Source organism: Pleurodeles waltl, chromosome 1_2 (assembly GCF_031143425.1).
Source record: "Pleurodeles waltl isolate 20211129_DDA chromosome 1_2, aPleWal1.hap1.20221129, whole genome shotgun sequence".
NCBI lineage: Eukaryota > Metazoa > Chordata > Amphibia > Caudata > Salamandridae > Pleurodeles > Pleurodeles waltl.
In genome coordinates this window covers 1,296,582,487-1,296,595,259 of record NC_090437.1, presented here as the reverse complement: position 1 = coordinate 1,296,595,259, position 12,773 = coordinate 1,296,582,487, and the positions used below count along the sequence as shown (strand labels likewise).

Genomic DNA, 12,773 nt, shown 5'->3' with positions numbered 1-12,773 from the left:
CTGGCCTCATCTGTTTTGGGCCCTGGAAGAAGGGCTCGTTTAAGGTTCGTAACAAGTTAAGCGACGAATTTTGTGATCTGACTAATTAAAAACTTCTGGAATCAAATATGTACTTTCATGGTAACAGCTTACATTAATGGCATTTGTAATTACTTTTATATAGTGTTTTAATCCGTAGTCTTTTACAATATTTGACCATGCAATTAATATGATATAATATTAACGGGAACTCGTGTTGTAAACTTTAGAAGGATGGAAAGGTGAGTTGACCTTGTTGGCATCTGAACCAGTGACCTGCGAGCCACACAGATCTCAGCAGCGAGCGCTTAACCCACTGAGCTTTATGAAAATATATATAGAAGGTGTCAGCACTAAGGGCCTGATTTGGGTATTGGTAGATGAGTTACTCTATCACAACGATGACGGATGTCCCATTCGGCGAAATCTAAATCCCATTGGGGGTCCGCGAAACCTCCTCAGGGGGTCTGCAACTGCTTAGAAAATTCAATAATATTAACAGATTATTTAAAATGTATTGTGGGAGCAGTTCAGGTGCATCAAACAGTATACAGTATGGGCGATGTGTGGCTTCTATTGAATTCAGAAAGGCCACAACCTTCCTACTCATTTTATTTTTTATTTTTATGTATGTTTGTTTGCAAATTAAATAAGATGTGTTATCATTTGTGTATGTATTTGATTAATGTCTGTGTCTTTACTTTTGTGTATTATTTTGTGTTTTAGATCATCAACAATGTTTAGGCCGGGGTTCCTGGCTTTCAGTAATGTCTCTTTGGGGGTGGGGGTTCCTGGATTTCAATAATGATTCGGTGGGGGTCCCCGTGTTCCAATAATGATAAAATGGGGTCTACAGAAGTCAAAAGGCTGGGAACCATTGATGTACCCTATATATGTGATGTAGATTGTTTTTACAGACGGAGAACACTATGATCTATTAAACAATAAATAAGACATTTTCCTAGAGCGCACATTTGAATTCACATATTTGAAGGCTTTCTCAAATGTGATAATGAAGAAAAAGGTGTTGTGGTGAAATTAAATATTTGCCTAGAATCACACAATTTCTTGTTTTGCACTTTGCAATTCAGCCGCTAGTTGGGTATCTGTTTCTCTCGTGTCTGTTTTACATCAAAGGTATCCCATTAAAACTATGGCGGTAAAAACCACCTACAGCTGCGGTGACGGCCGCCAAAATACCTTCACTGCGGCTACCATCCATCCGCCAGATTTTGAGCACTGCCCGACTTCTGGCAGAAGAAGGTCGGAAATCCGGCAGTGATCATACTGGCGGACGGTGGTAAGCTGGCGCTGCTACCACCAGCACTGCCACGTCAGTTGAATGCCGCCAGCTGTATCATGACCTGTGATACGGCCTGGCAGTGTTCTGCTGCCGGGCTCTGCTTGCCGTAGTAGGGCCCCTTCCCGTTCTGTGACGGAAGACCTCCTCGACAATGGTAAGTTGGGATTCCGACAGTGGAAGTTGTGTGTGTGTGTCTGATTGTGTGCATGAATGTGTGAGTGTGTGTGTGAATGCGTCTGTGTGTGTTGTGTTGTTTGCGTAGTTGTATGCGTGTGAGTGAATGCGTGTAAGAATGGTGAAGTGAGTGCATGTCAGTGTGATTGTGTGTAAGAGTGTGTGCGAGCATGTCTGGGAGTATGCGTGTATGAATGTGTGTATGCCAGTGTGTGTATTAATGCGTGTATGCCAGTGTGAGTGATTGGTTGTATGTGTGGTGCACGTCTACGGGTGTGTGCATGTTGGAGGCGGGTGGGGGGAGTTTGTGAGGATCGGAGGCGGGTGGGAGGAGTGTGTGAGGATTGGACGGGGTGGGGTAGTGTGAGGATCAGAGGGGGGTGGGGTGGAGTGTGAGGATCAGAGGGCGGTGGGGGGAGTGTGTGAGGATCGGAGGGGTTATGTATGTGAGGAGCGGAGGTGGGGAGTATGGATGGATCGTTTGGTGAGTGTTGTGGGGGTGGGGGGAGCCGCCTACCGGTGACAGTGAAGGAATTCCCTGTCACTGGTAGGGCCTACCAACATGGTTTTTGTGGCATTAGCAACGCCACGAAAACCATGGTGGTAGGCAGGCTTAATTTATGTGGTGAACCAATGCAAGATTGTTAATGGACTAAAGGGGAAGCACCGTTACAGGGGGTAATTAAGGTTGTTAAAAAAGCGGAACTCACAGGCAGATGTGCAAAAGCAGTACTGTCTGAAAATAAGAAGGAAGGAGATGACAAACTAGAGTCTAAAGAGTTAGTAAACAAGTTAAAAAAGTGGAAAGAAAACTGCTAGATCCTTGTGTGATAAGTCAAAACAACAGAATAGTTGCTACAAACCAAGACTTAAAAAAGGAGAAGATCACAATTCAATGGTGAAGTGTTACAGGTGTTGATTCACTTAGCAAATTACAAAAAATGTCCTGCCCATACCCAGAGATGTTCCGGATGTGGTATCATGGGCCATTTTCTGAAAGTGTGCAGAAAAAGGATATAAATTACGATAAAACATGTGGAGACTGCTACAGGCATGGACTCCCTAGAGTCTGAGAGTGAAGGTATGAACATGTTTGTTTTAAATGTAAAAAAACTGCAGGGTTACCAACCACAAGTAATCAACAGAGGAAGCTGAAGTGTGAATTATCTATTGATGGTGCAATGGTGACTATCACAGCAGATTCTGGTTCACCTTACACAATTTTCAATGAAATGATATGACTGAAAAAATGTAAACCCAAATTGGGGGAACATTTAGAACCATCCAATATTTCTCCAAAGAGTTTTACAGAAGAACCAATTAATTTGTTGGGTTACAGAAAACAGTGTTTTGTATTTAATAGAGAGGCAGAATGTAAAAGGTATGTTTCAAAATTTGGCCCTTCTGTACTAGGTTGGTGGGGCCAGGGTGAATTAGGAATAATTATTGACCCCAACTGTCCTGAGCCTATCTCTGTCATCCAGGCGGAGTAAATGAACAAAGAAAACATTAAGCAAATGTATTCCAAGGTATTTTCAGGAGGTATTGGTATTCTTACAGATTTCCAACACAAAATCTTGTTGAAAGATAATGCTATATCCTGTGTCCATAAGGCTAGGAATATTCCTTTGGGGATTAGGAATGAGCTATCTAAAGAACTGGAAAAACTGCAACAGGCAGGCATCATAGAACAAATTGAAGCCTTAGACTGGGTTGCACCATTGATAGTTGTGAAACTTGCCAATGGTAAGCTGAGGTTGTGTGTCGATTTAAGGGACTTAAATAAAAATATTATGGTGGATCAATTTCCTTTACTTAAAATTAGTAAGAAGGTTTAGTTGACTAAATGTATGGATGGGTTCACCACAATTGACTTAACCTCAGCTTACCATCAGGTGTCTTTGCACCCAGACAGCAGCAGATTCACTGCCTTTATCATTCTAACTGCTACCAATCTGTGAGAGTTCCGTTTGGACTGGTGTCTGCGGCAGACATGTTTCAGAGATTAATGTTTAAGCTATTTAGTAAGCTACATGATGTGGTTTTCTTTCAAGATGATATTCTCACTATGGGAAAATCAAAAAAAGAACATGACGCCAAACTAAAGCAAGTCGTCCTACAGATTTTAAGTAACAGTGGTCTCACAGCTAAGTGTACCAAATGTAAAATTGCAAGAAAGAATGTAACATATTTGGGGCATAAAGTTAGTAGGAGAGGTATTGAACCTAGGACAGGGCTGGTAGAAGTGATAAAAATGCACCTGCTCCAACCAATTAGGACGTAGTTAGATCATTTTTGGAATTAGCTGAATTTTATGCTAAATATGTGTACAATTTCTCCAGCAAAACATATCCTATTGGATGGTTATTGAACTTCAAAAGTATATTTGAGTAGACAAAGGAGTGTCAAGAAGCCTTACAAATGAGCACACCAGCTCTTCAAGGATTTGACCCCAATTTTACAATGTATAGTTACTACTGATGCCATCAATAGGGGTATAGGTTCAGTGCCCACACAAATCAACAGTCAAGGAAAAGGGTGTGTGATTGCATTTGCTTCCCATTCATTAATGGAAATGGAAGGAAAATATTCTGTTATTGAACAAGAAACTCTAGCATGTGTGTGGGGTTTGGAAAATTATAGGTCGTTCAAATGGGGGTATGAAAGGTATTTTTTGTAGCGATCATAAACCACTTACCAAAGTCCTTACCACAAGTGGCATATCCAAGCCATCATCACAACTTGCTTGTATGTCTACAAAACTCTTAGATTACATGTATAAGGAGCAATATATGCCTGTTGTGAAGAACAAAATTGCTGATTTTTTTAGTAAAATGCCACTGGCTATGCAAAATGGTGTTGAGCGTTGTGTGGCAGAAGTTATGGAAGGAAGAATGGATTATGGCATCCAAGGAAGACACAATTTTGACAAAAGTACGAAATTGGATAGTTGAGGGGTGGCCTGCTAAGAATGAACTGGAAGGAAACATTTGTGTGTTTTGGGGGTTGAAACAAGAGTTATCTATAAAATATGACATGGTGTTACATAATGGCAGACTCATTCCCCCGGAGGTACTTAGAAACAAGCCACTTGATATTTGTCATGAGATGCACTTAGAAATGTTTAAGACAAAATATAGGGTAAGGAGTTATACTGGTGGCCTGAGATTGATGTGGCTTTTGAAAGGAAGGTGAGAGAGTGTCTCCTATGCAATGAATCAGAGAAAACCTAAACAACATTTAAGCCTCCACTATCACTATGTTGCATCAAGTGTCCCAAGATGCCATAGGAGAGAATTGGTTTGGATACTACAGGACCCATGTATGAAAGGAATGGGCCCTAATACATTTTGACATTGATAGATCATTTTTCAAAGTGTCCAAAAATGAAATTCATGACAAAGGTTGATTCTCAGGCATTTGTAAATTGTTTGCTTTTGGGCGAAGGGCTGCCAAAAGTTATTCTAACAAACATTGGCCCTCAGTTTTTTTCTGACAATTTAAAAAGAATTTTCAAAAAGAATTAAATAAAACACATCACCACATCAATTTACCACCCAGCAGTAATAGGACAACATTATTTTAAAGAAAACAAACTTACCTTACAGTGAGCCTGAGCAGGGCGCATCGCTGGCTCCACTTGCAGGCTAAAACTCCCAGCCTGCCCTGCAGCCAATCCTAACGCTGCTCTCATGTTGCTGGAAGCATGAAAGCAGCGTTAGGATTGGCTTGGTGCTCTGAGGCAGACTAGGAGCTTCTGCTTGCTGTCTCCAACCTGGCAACACAGTGCCGGGTTGAAGAGAGCTCAGTGCGCATGTGTGTTTGGCCGGCCAACATAGTTTATTATTGTTGTATTGTTAAAGGTTTGCAGCTGCCGCTGCTGGCGAGGAGGCGACGCTCCTCTGCCATAGCGGAGGAGCCGCCACTGCATGTTTCACCTTACAAAGGGAAGCGAATGGTAGGATTCAACAATGGTACCTGTTGGATGGAAGATGTGATCAGAGTTGGTATGGAGAAACCAGAAATAGTGAGCAGAGAGAACAATGCACTCAAGGAAACAACACAAACTTCCCAAGAAGGTACAGAAACTTCTAGCAGCAATAAAACGGTATCTGACATTAATAGTAACTTCTAGTAGGCGTGGAAGAAAGATCACCAAACCTGAAAAATTGAAAGATTATGAATGCAATCTTTAAAATATGTTCACATTGTATTTTTTAGCAAGATAAAGTCTGTACTTATACTTCTAGGTAGGTTCTTAGATTACATATGTTGATGTTAATTATACAGCTATTGTATTCCCTTATAGATAGTTACAGTTTCGTTTTTTTATCCTCATTATATCGTTTGTTAAGATTTATCATATTTTCGAAAGGGGGATGTGTTATGATGGAATGTAGTAACATAATGGAATGTAGAAAAGTAGATTGTCCTCTGGGCTATACCGTAGCCCTGGGGTAATGGAATGTGATTTCAGTAGATTTGGATTGTAGAGGGAGCGTTGAGACGATCGTGGAACAACAGGAGTGTACTCAACTATATATGTGTTGGGGCGGTATAGCCAGGAATAAAGTTGATCTACTGCAACTTGAATGGCTCATACTTAAAACAGATTCGCCGGGCGCAAACAGACAAAGTCTCCCCTATTACCCTGAATGCACTGCGCCCCCCCCCAGCCGCGAATTTGCGCTGCCCTTTGTGCAGTGCATTCAAGAGAAAAACGGGGCAGCTGCTTTAAAGCACTCCATGCTCCACTGCGAAGGTGGCAACCCGCCTGCACTTTTAAGGGGGATTAAAGATCCCCTTACAGAAGGGTGCAGTGAGTGACTACACCCACCTGCAAGGGGGTGTCTGGGAGGTCCATCCAGAGGGCTGCCAGCAGTAGGCACTGGATATGAAGTCCAAGGTACAGAGGGCACTGCCATGCAGAATAATAAGAACATGGAATCCCTGCAACTTGGAAAGTGGTTGCATTAATTTGTTTCTCCAGAGTGCACGTCTGCCATGGTCCTGGCCTTGTAGCTGTGTGGCATACATGAGACCACATTTCTACTACAGTGTGAGTCTAATGTATGGGTGTTGGCTCACCTGTACAAAGTCTTGGTGCCTCTGTCTCTGAGTCAAGGTCACAGTGCACCAGTGTCAAACATCGTCCTTTCCCACTGTCAGTGTACTGATGTCCCAGTGATAGCATCTTCTCGTCTCTGTGATCATGTCTCCTCCTTTAAGCATCTGTGCCTCCGCGTCCCAGTACCTGTGTTCAGATGGGTTACTGACCAAGCATCCAGCTTAGTCCCAGTTCCTGCATCCCTCTGCCTGTACCAGGGTCAAAGTTTAAATCTGTGCTGGATTACGTGCACATGTCCCAGTTTCCACCACTGATTTTCTCTATCATTTCTCTCTCTCAGTCCTAATGTTCATTTCCCTGTGCCCAGGTTTGTGTGTCTCCCTCCTTGTCAGAGTGCCTGGTGAGGTCTGTCAATGATAATGAACATATATCTCATCCCTCATTGCGCACATTCCTCTCCCAGTTTCAGTCTCCAGGTCTCTATACCCAGTATCGTTATTTCTCTCCCTGTTCGTCTGTCTGCATGACACTGTTCCACTTTCTGTGTCCCCCTCTCCTGGTGTGTCTGTCTCTGTGTGTCACGTTACAGGTCACGTCGCTGTCTCTCTGTCCTGTCCTCTGCATGCCTCCCCCTGCCCCAATGTTCAAGTCTTCCTATCCCAGTTTCTGCATTTATGAATCCAATGCACGTGATTCCCTGCCCTCGTGTATATCTCAATCTTCCTGCTGCAGTGTCCATGTTTACACCTGTTATGGATTCTGTGCATCTGCTGCTATACTCATGTTACCACGCCTCTCTCTCTCTCTCTCTGTGTTCCAGTGTCTGTGTCTCTAACCCAGTCCCTTGGTCCATATATACCCTTCCCACTGACTATGCTAATATGTGTGCTTGCTTCCTGTCTCTGTGTTCCATGTGTCTCAGTGTTCTGTGTTCCATGTGTCTCAGTGTCTGTGTTCCATGTGTCTCAGTGTTCTGTGTTCCATGTGTCTCAGTGTCTATGTTCCATGTGTCTCAGTGTTCTGTGTTCTATGTGTCTCAGTGTTCTGTGTTCCATGTGTCTCAGTGTCTATGTTCCATGTGTCTCAGTGTTCTGTGTTCCATGTGTCTCAGTGTTCTGTGTTCCATGTGTCTCAGTGTTCTGTGTTCCATGTGTCTCAGTGTCTGTGTTCCATGTGTCTCAGTGTCTGTGTTCCATGTGTCTCAGTGTTCTGTGTTCCATGTGTCTCAGTGTTCTGTGTTCCATGTGTCTCAGTGTTCTGTGTTCCATGTGTCTCGGTGTCTGTGTTCCATGTGTCTCAGTGTTCTGTGTTCCATGTGTCTCAGTGTCTGTGTTCCATGTGTCTCAGTGTTCTGTGTTCCATGTGTCTCAGTGTCTGTGTGCCATGTGTCTCAGTGTTCTGTGTTCCATGTGTCTCGGTGTCTGTGTTCCATGTGTCTCAGTGTTCTGTGTTCCATGTGTCTCAGTGTTCTGTGTTCCATGTGTCTCAGTGTCTGTGTTCCATGTGTCTCAGTGTCTGTGTTCCATGTGTCTCAGTGTTCTGTGTTCCATGTGTCTCAGTGTTCTGTGTTCCATGTGTCTCAGTGTTCTGTGTTCCATGTGCCTCAGTGTCTGTGTTCCATGTGTCTCAGTGTTCTGTGTTCCATGTGTCTCAGTGTCTGTGTTCCATGTGTCTCAGTGTTCTGTGTTCCATGTGTCTCAGTGTCTGTGTGCCATGTGTCTCAGTGTTCTGTGTTCCATGTGTCTCGGTGTCTGTGTTCCATGTGTCTCAGTGTTCTGTGTTCCATGTGTCTCAGTGTTCTGTGTTCCATGTGTCTCAGTGTCTGTGTTCCATGTGTCTCAGTGTCTCTGTTCCATGTGTCTCAGTGTCTGTGTTCCATGTGTCTCGGTGTCTGTGTTCCATGTGTCTCAGTGTTCTGTGTTCCATGTGTCTCAGTGTTCTGTGTTCCATGTGTCTCAGTGTCTGTGTTCCATGTGTCTCAGTGTCTCTGTTCCATGTGTCTCGGTGTCTGTGTTCCATGTGTCTCAGTGTTCTGTGTTCCATGTGTCTCAGTGTTCTGTGTTCCATGTGTCTCAGTGTCTGTGTTCCATGTGTCTCAGTGTCTCTGTTCCATGTGTCTCAGTGTCTGTATATAGATGTGCTATTGACCAGGCTTCTGCATCTCCATGTCTCAGTTTCTGCACCTCTCTTCTCGCCCCAGTGTCCTCCCTGTCTCATCTTTAGATCATTTTGCATTGACTGCATGTTTCTCTGTGTTCCAGTTTCCACAGTTCTCTCTCTCTGTCTCATTCTCTCTTTCAGTGCGTGCAAGGGGTTGTGTAATTTAGTAAAATCACATTTAAGAGACCCAGAAACTATTAGAATTGTTTCCCTGTGTAAAGTCGTTGTTACATATAATCCATGAGGCGTAAAAATCTTTTTTAGTAGATTTAAAAAGCTTTTTTCTCATGTCTGTTTTGCTCCACTGTGGTAATAAACTTCAATTTTACCTTTGGAATTTCAGTGTTTTATTCCGTGAATTTCAAGGGATTTATTTAATGTAAATTAGGATTTTATTATTATGCGTAACATTGCTGACCCCTACCCCTGCTGCGCACGACCCAAGGATATGCAGGTCTTTGGGTTGGCCCAGGGCTGGCCTATGGATAGGCCCTGTGTCCACCCACCTGTGAGAAGCCACCCGCTGCTGTGCACGGCTTTTGGCTGTGCATACATGGGGTTGTCCTCAGGGCCTGGCCTGCGAACACCCAGCCAACCCCCTCAGCACACTGCTTTCGGCTATGTGGGGCATAGATTAGGCAGAAGGGCCTGCACGATTGCCAGGTCCTGCATCCAACCTCCCACGGACAGTGATCCACCTCTGTGTATGGCCTTCAGTGTGCGTGGCCTGCACCAAGTGACACCCGTGACACTTTTTTTCTTTTAAATTGTCTTCTGATCCCGCAGGACTCTCACATTATTAAAGGGGTCTCACTGGCTCCCGCATGAGTCTTGCGAGTTCATGGGAACCCCCAAAACATGTAACCCCATTCTCCCAACAAGGTCCAGGGGTTCATGCTCTTTATTTTCAGGACACGGGGACCCAGCGTCCTGTAATGGCGGTCGCAATATTTCTCTTCATGCTGCGGCCAGCCAATCACAGCACAAGTTCTAGTGGGATCACATGTTGCTCCCGTTGAAGGAAGGCTCACGACAGGTATAAATCATCCCCATGCCTGTATCTTTCTGGCCAAGGGTATGTGGCCCTATTTTGTCTTTTACTAATGGCCTTTGCAGAACTCCAGACATACGAATAAAACAAATGCTTCACAAAATCTTTTTTTTTTTTTTTTAAATGAATGTGGTGTTTAAAGGTTGACACGTGCACATGTTCTTCTGCTTACAGGAAGGGTGTTCAACGGCTCTGGCAAACCCATCGACAAAGGCCCTGCTGTCATGGCGGAAGATTACTTAGATATTAACGGTAAGAAATACCGTTTTTAAACAATGCAGAGAAAAAAGCGGAATACTCATTCAAATGACTCCCATCTAGTAAATTTGGTTTGCTAATTGTATTCGCCCATGAATCGTGTGGATGTGTACAGACGTAACAGAAGTAAAACATCATTGGTACAACACTGCAGATCTACGGGTGGTCCCATTTGCTTGGCTTAGAGGCACACACTACACTCAGAAATGAAGAAAAGATCCTAGATATTGTGGAGAATTTGTGCCTTAAGAGGAACTTCATGAAGTCTTGTGCTCTTCAACAATGACAAAGGGAGTTTCTGAAGGTGGAGCCTTGTGTCTTGCAGAGTTCTTCCCCCACAGCTCTGAAAGAGGCACAGTTAATGAGGTTGACCTTGTATGTTACTTAAGAGCACTTGACCAAAGGACTATTTGTGGCCAGCAGGGTGATCGTGTGAAGAAATTCTGACCAGGGACTTTAGTGTTCTACCATACAAGACCTTATGGTCTAGGCAGAGGACTTCGAAGTTCTATCGCTCCTTAATCAGAAGCCAGTGCACTGCGATCAAGGAGACTGATGTAGCCTGATCTCTTTATCTCTGAGATGACGCGGGCTGCCTGGTTCTGGGGTTGCTGCAGTCTAAGTATCACCTTAGCTGGTAACCCCTCACAGGTGCGTTATAGAAGTCATTGCAGAAGATACATGTTGTAAATGGTGTTGGCCATTCATTGATTGCTCATGAACAGGTTTGTGTGAATTACTTCCTCATGATGCATCTTGGGTTTGTTGCTGTGTACCAGGACAGCCAATCAACCCCTATGGCCGAACCTACCCAGAGGAAATGATACAGACCGGAATCTCACCCATTGACGTCATGAACAGCATTGCCAGAGGACAGAAGATTCCTATTTTCTCTGCTGCTGGACTCCCACACAATGAGGTATGGTCAGGAGTCTATATAGAAAGAATTGTACCCGGAAAAAAGCATATGTTATAATCCACATGTTACACTCAATTATAGATGACATAGTACAAGGAACTATCGGGTTTTGCAGAGGACAACGAGCTATCTGGTTTGGAGTTAAAATAGAGTTGACTTTTAAAGTTAACATATGGCATTGAATATAGTTTTTTCTAGTTTTCGTGCGCAGAACATGTAAAATATTGATGCAAAGTCAAATGTCCGTGCTTTAGCTCCCTATTTGATGAAATAAAGTGAATACCCGTCAGTACTCCGCTCTTGCAGTACCTGCCAGATGACAGTGCTTTTGCATTTTACACAAATTCTTGTCAAAACTAACTCTAACTACTCTCCTGCTAGAAACCTCACACGACTTGCTTCGGACACGTGTGAGGCATGTGTAAGACATGTCGTAGTGCCAGCATGTGTCTTCTCTGGCTCAGTGTCAGTGTGGCTCCTGTTCCAATGTTGGTGTGTTTCCAGTGTGTGAGATATATGTCTCAGTGTTAGTGCATTATGTGAGACATGTGTCCCCTCTGTCACAGTGCCTGACATTGTCTTCTGTCTAGGGTTAGTATGCCCTCATGGTCTTCGCCTACGCCTGCTCATGTAAAGTTTCACTCGTCTCATGACGAGACCCGGCTCTGACATTCTTGTGTAAACTTGAGTGTGGGTGCATGTGTGGCGTGTGGAAGTAGGGCGTTGTTTGTGAGTGTGTGTGTATGTTGTTACCAGTGAGATCCATTGTGAATTATCCCAGGTCTGACATGGTGGCTATGAAATGGCCCCCAGTGAAAGTGTATTGGCTGCATCTGCGAGAAGGGTGTTTAACTCTAGACATAGAAGTGTGGAGGGACTGAGGCAGGTCTGCTGTGCCCTTTGAAGCAAGAGGTTGCAGGTTAGTTCTTCTTGAATTCTGCCATGTGGTTAATTGTGGAGGAATGGGTCTTGGTCAGCAGACTGAGACACAGTGCAGTTTTCGAGGAGAGCCTGGTCCTTTGACTTCCTTTGAATGGTCCATCCTAGAAGGCTGATGAGAGCCTGGAACAAACCTTCACACTTATTCTGCTCATGTTATAGGTACTCCAGCTTGGAAGGTGCACCATCACTCCCTGCTGTGAAGAACGGCCATTTTACACAACCTCATGTCTGGCCAGCAGGTGGAAGATGAACTAAGAAATGCAACAATGCCAAACCACTTTCTAAACCCAGACAGTACATTTAAATCCCAACCTTCACTACTTTCTTCCTCTTGGAGTTGATTCACTGTTCGTGGAGAAGGGCTACTGGGTTCCAGGACTGCTATAGCTGACTACGAGTCTCCCAGAAGTGAATTGACATGACCTGAATTCTACTAGCTTGACAGGAAGATGCTGTGAGACTTCCAGTGATATGTAGACTGCCTGCCCACTGAAAGGGGAGAGGAGAGAGCCGTATCCCGTGGACGTGGACCCAGCTGCCAAGCCCAGTTTAATGTTACCCAACACAATAGTACTCATTTTGTCGACCTCAAAAGCATAAAATGCTCGGGGACTCCACCAAGTTTTGATCCTGTGGCCATGAAATCAAACACAGATTTCTGGACTGAACGTATAAATCCACAGGACCACCAGACGCAGCTCCTACACATGTAAGACATTGATCTCAATGTCAATGTAGTGTGTGAGGCATGTATCCTGCCCCTCATAGTGTCAATGTATCTTAATGTCAGTGTGTGACACGTGCCTCATACATGTGTACGACTTCGGTATAAATGTCAGTTTAGCCACTGAGAAATGTATTCTGTTTCTCACAGTGTCAG

At 44.0% G+C, this 12,773-nt stretch overlaps 1 protein-coding gene across 1 annotated transcript in view; it reads left to right on the top strand.

Annotated features, from left to right (window-relative positions):
• Positions 1–12,773, top strand: part of ATP6V1B1 (ATPase H+ transporting V1 subunit B1) — a 220,911-nt gene that overhangs the window by 146,021 nt on the left and 62,117 nt on the right. Inside the window, exons 5-6 of the mRNA XM_069205321.1 lie at positions 9,949–10,026; positions 10,812–10,951. Of these exons, the coding sequence (XP_069061422.1) occupies positions 9,949–10,026; positions 10,812–10,951 (218 nt within the window). The remainder of the gene's footprint in view (positions 1–9,948; positions 10,027–10,811; positions 10,952–12,773) is intronic.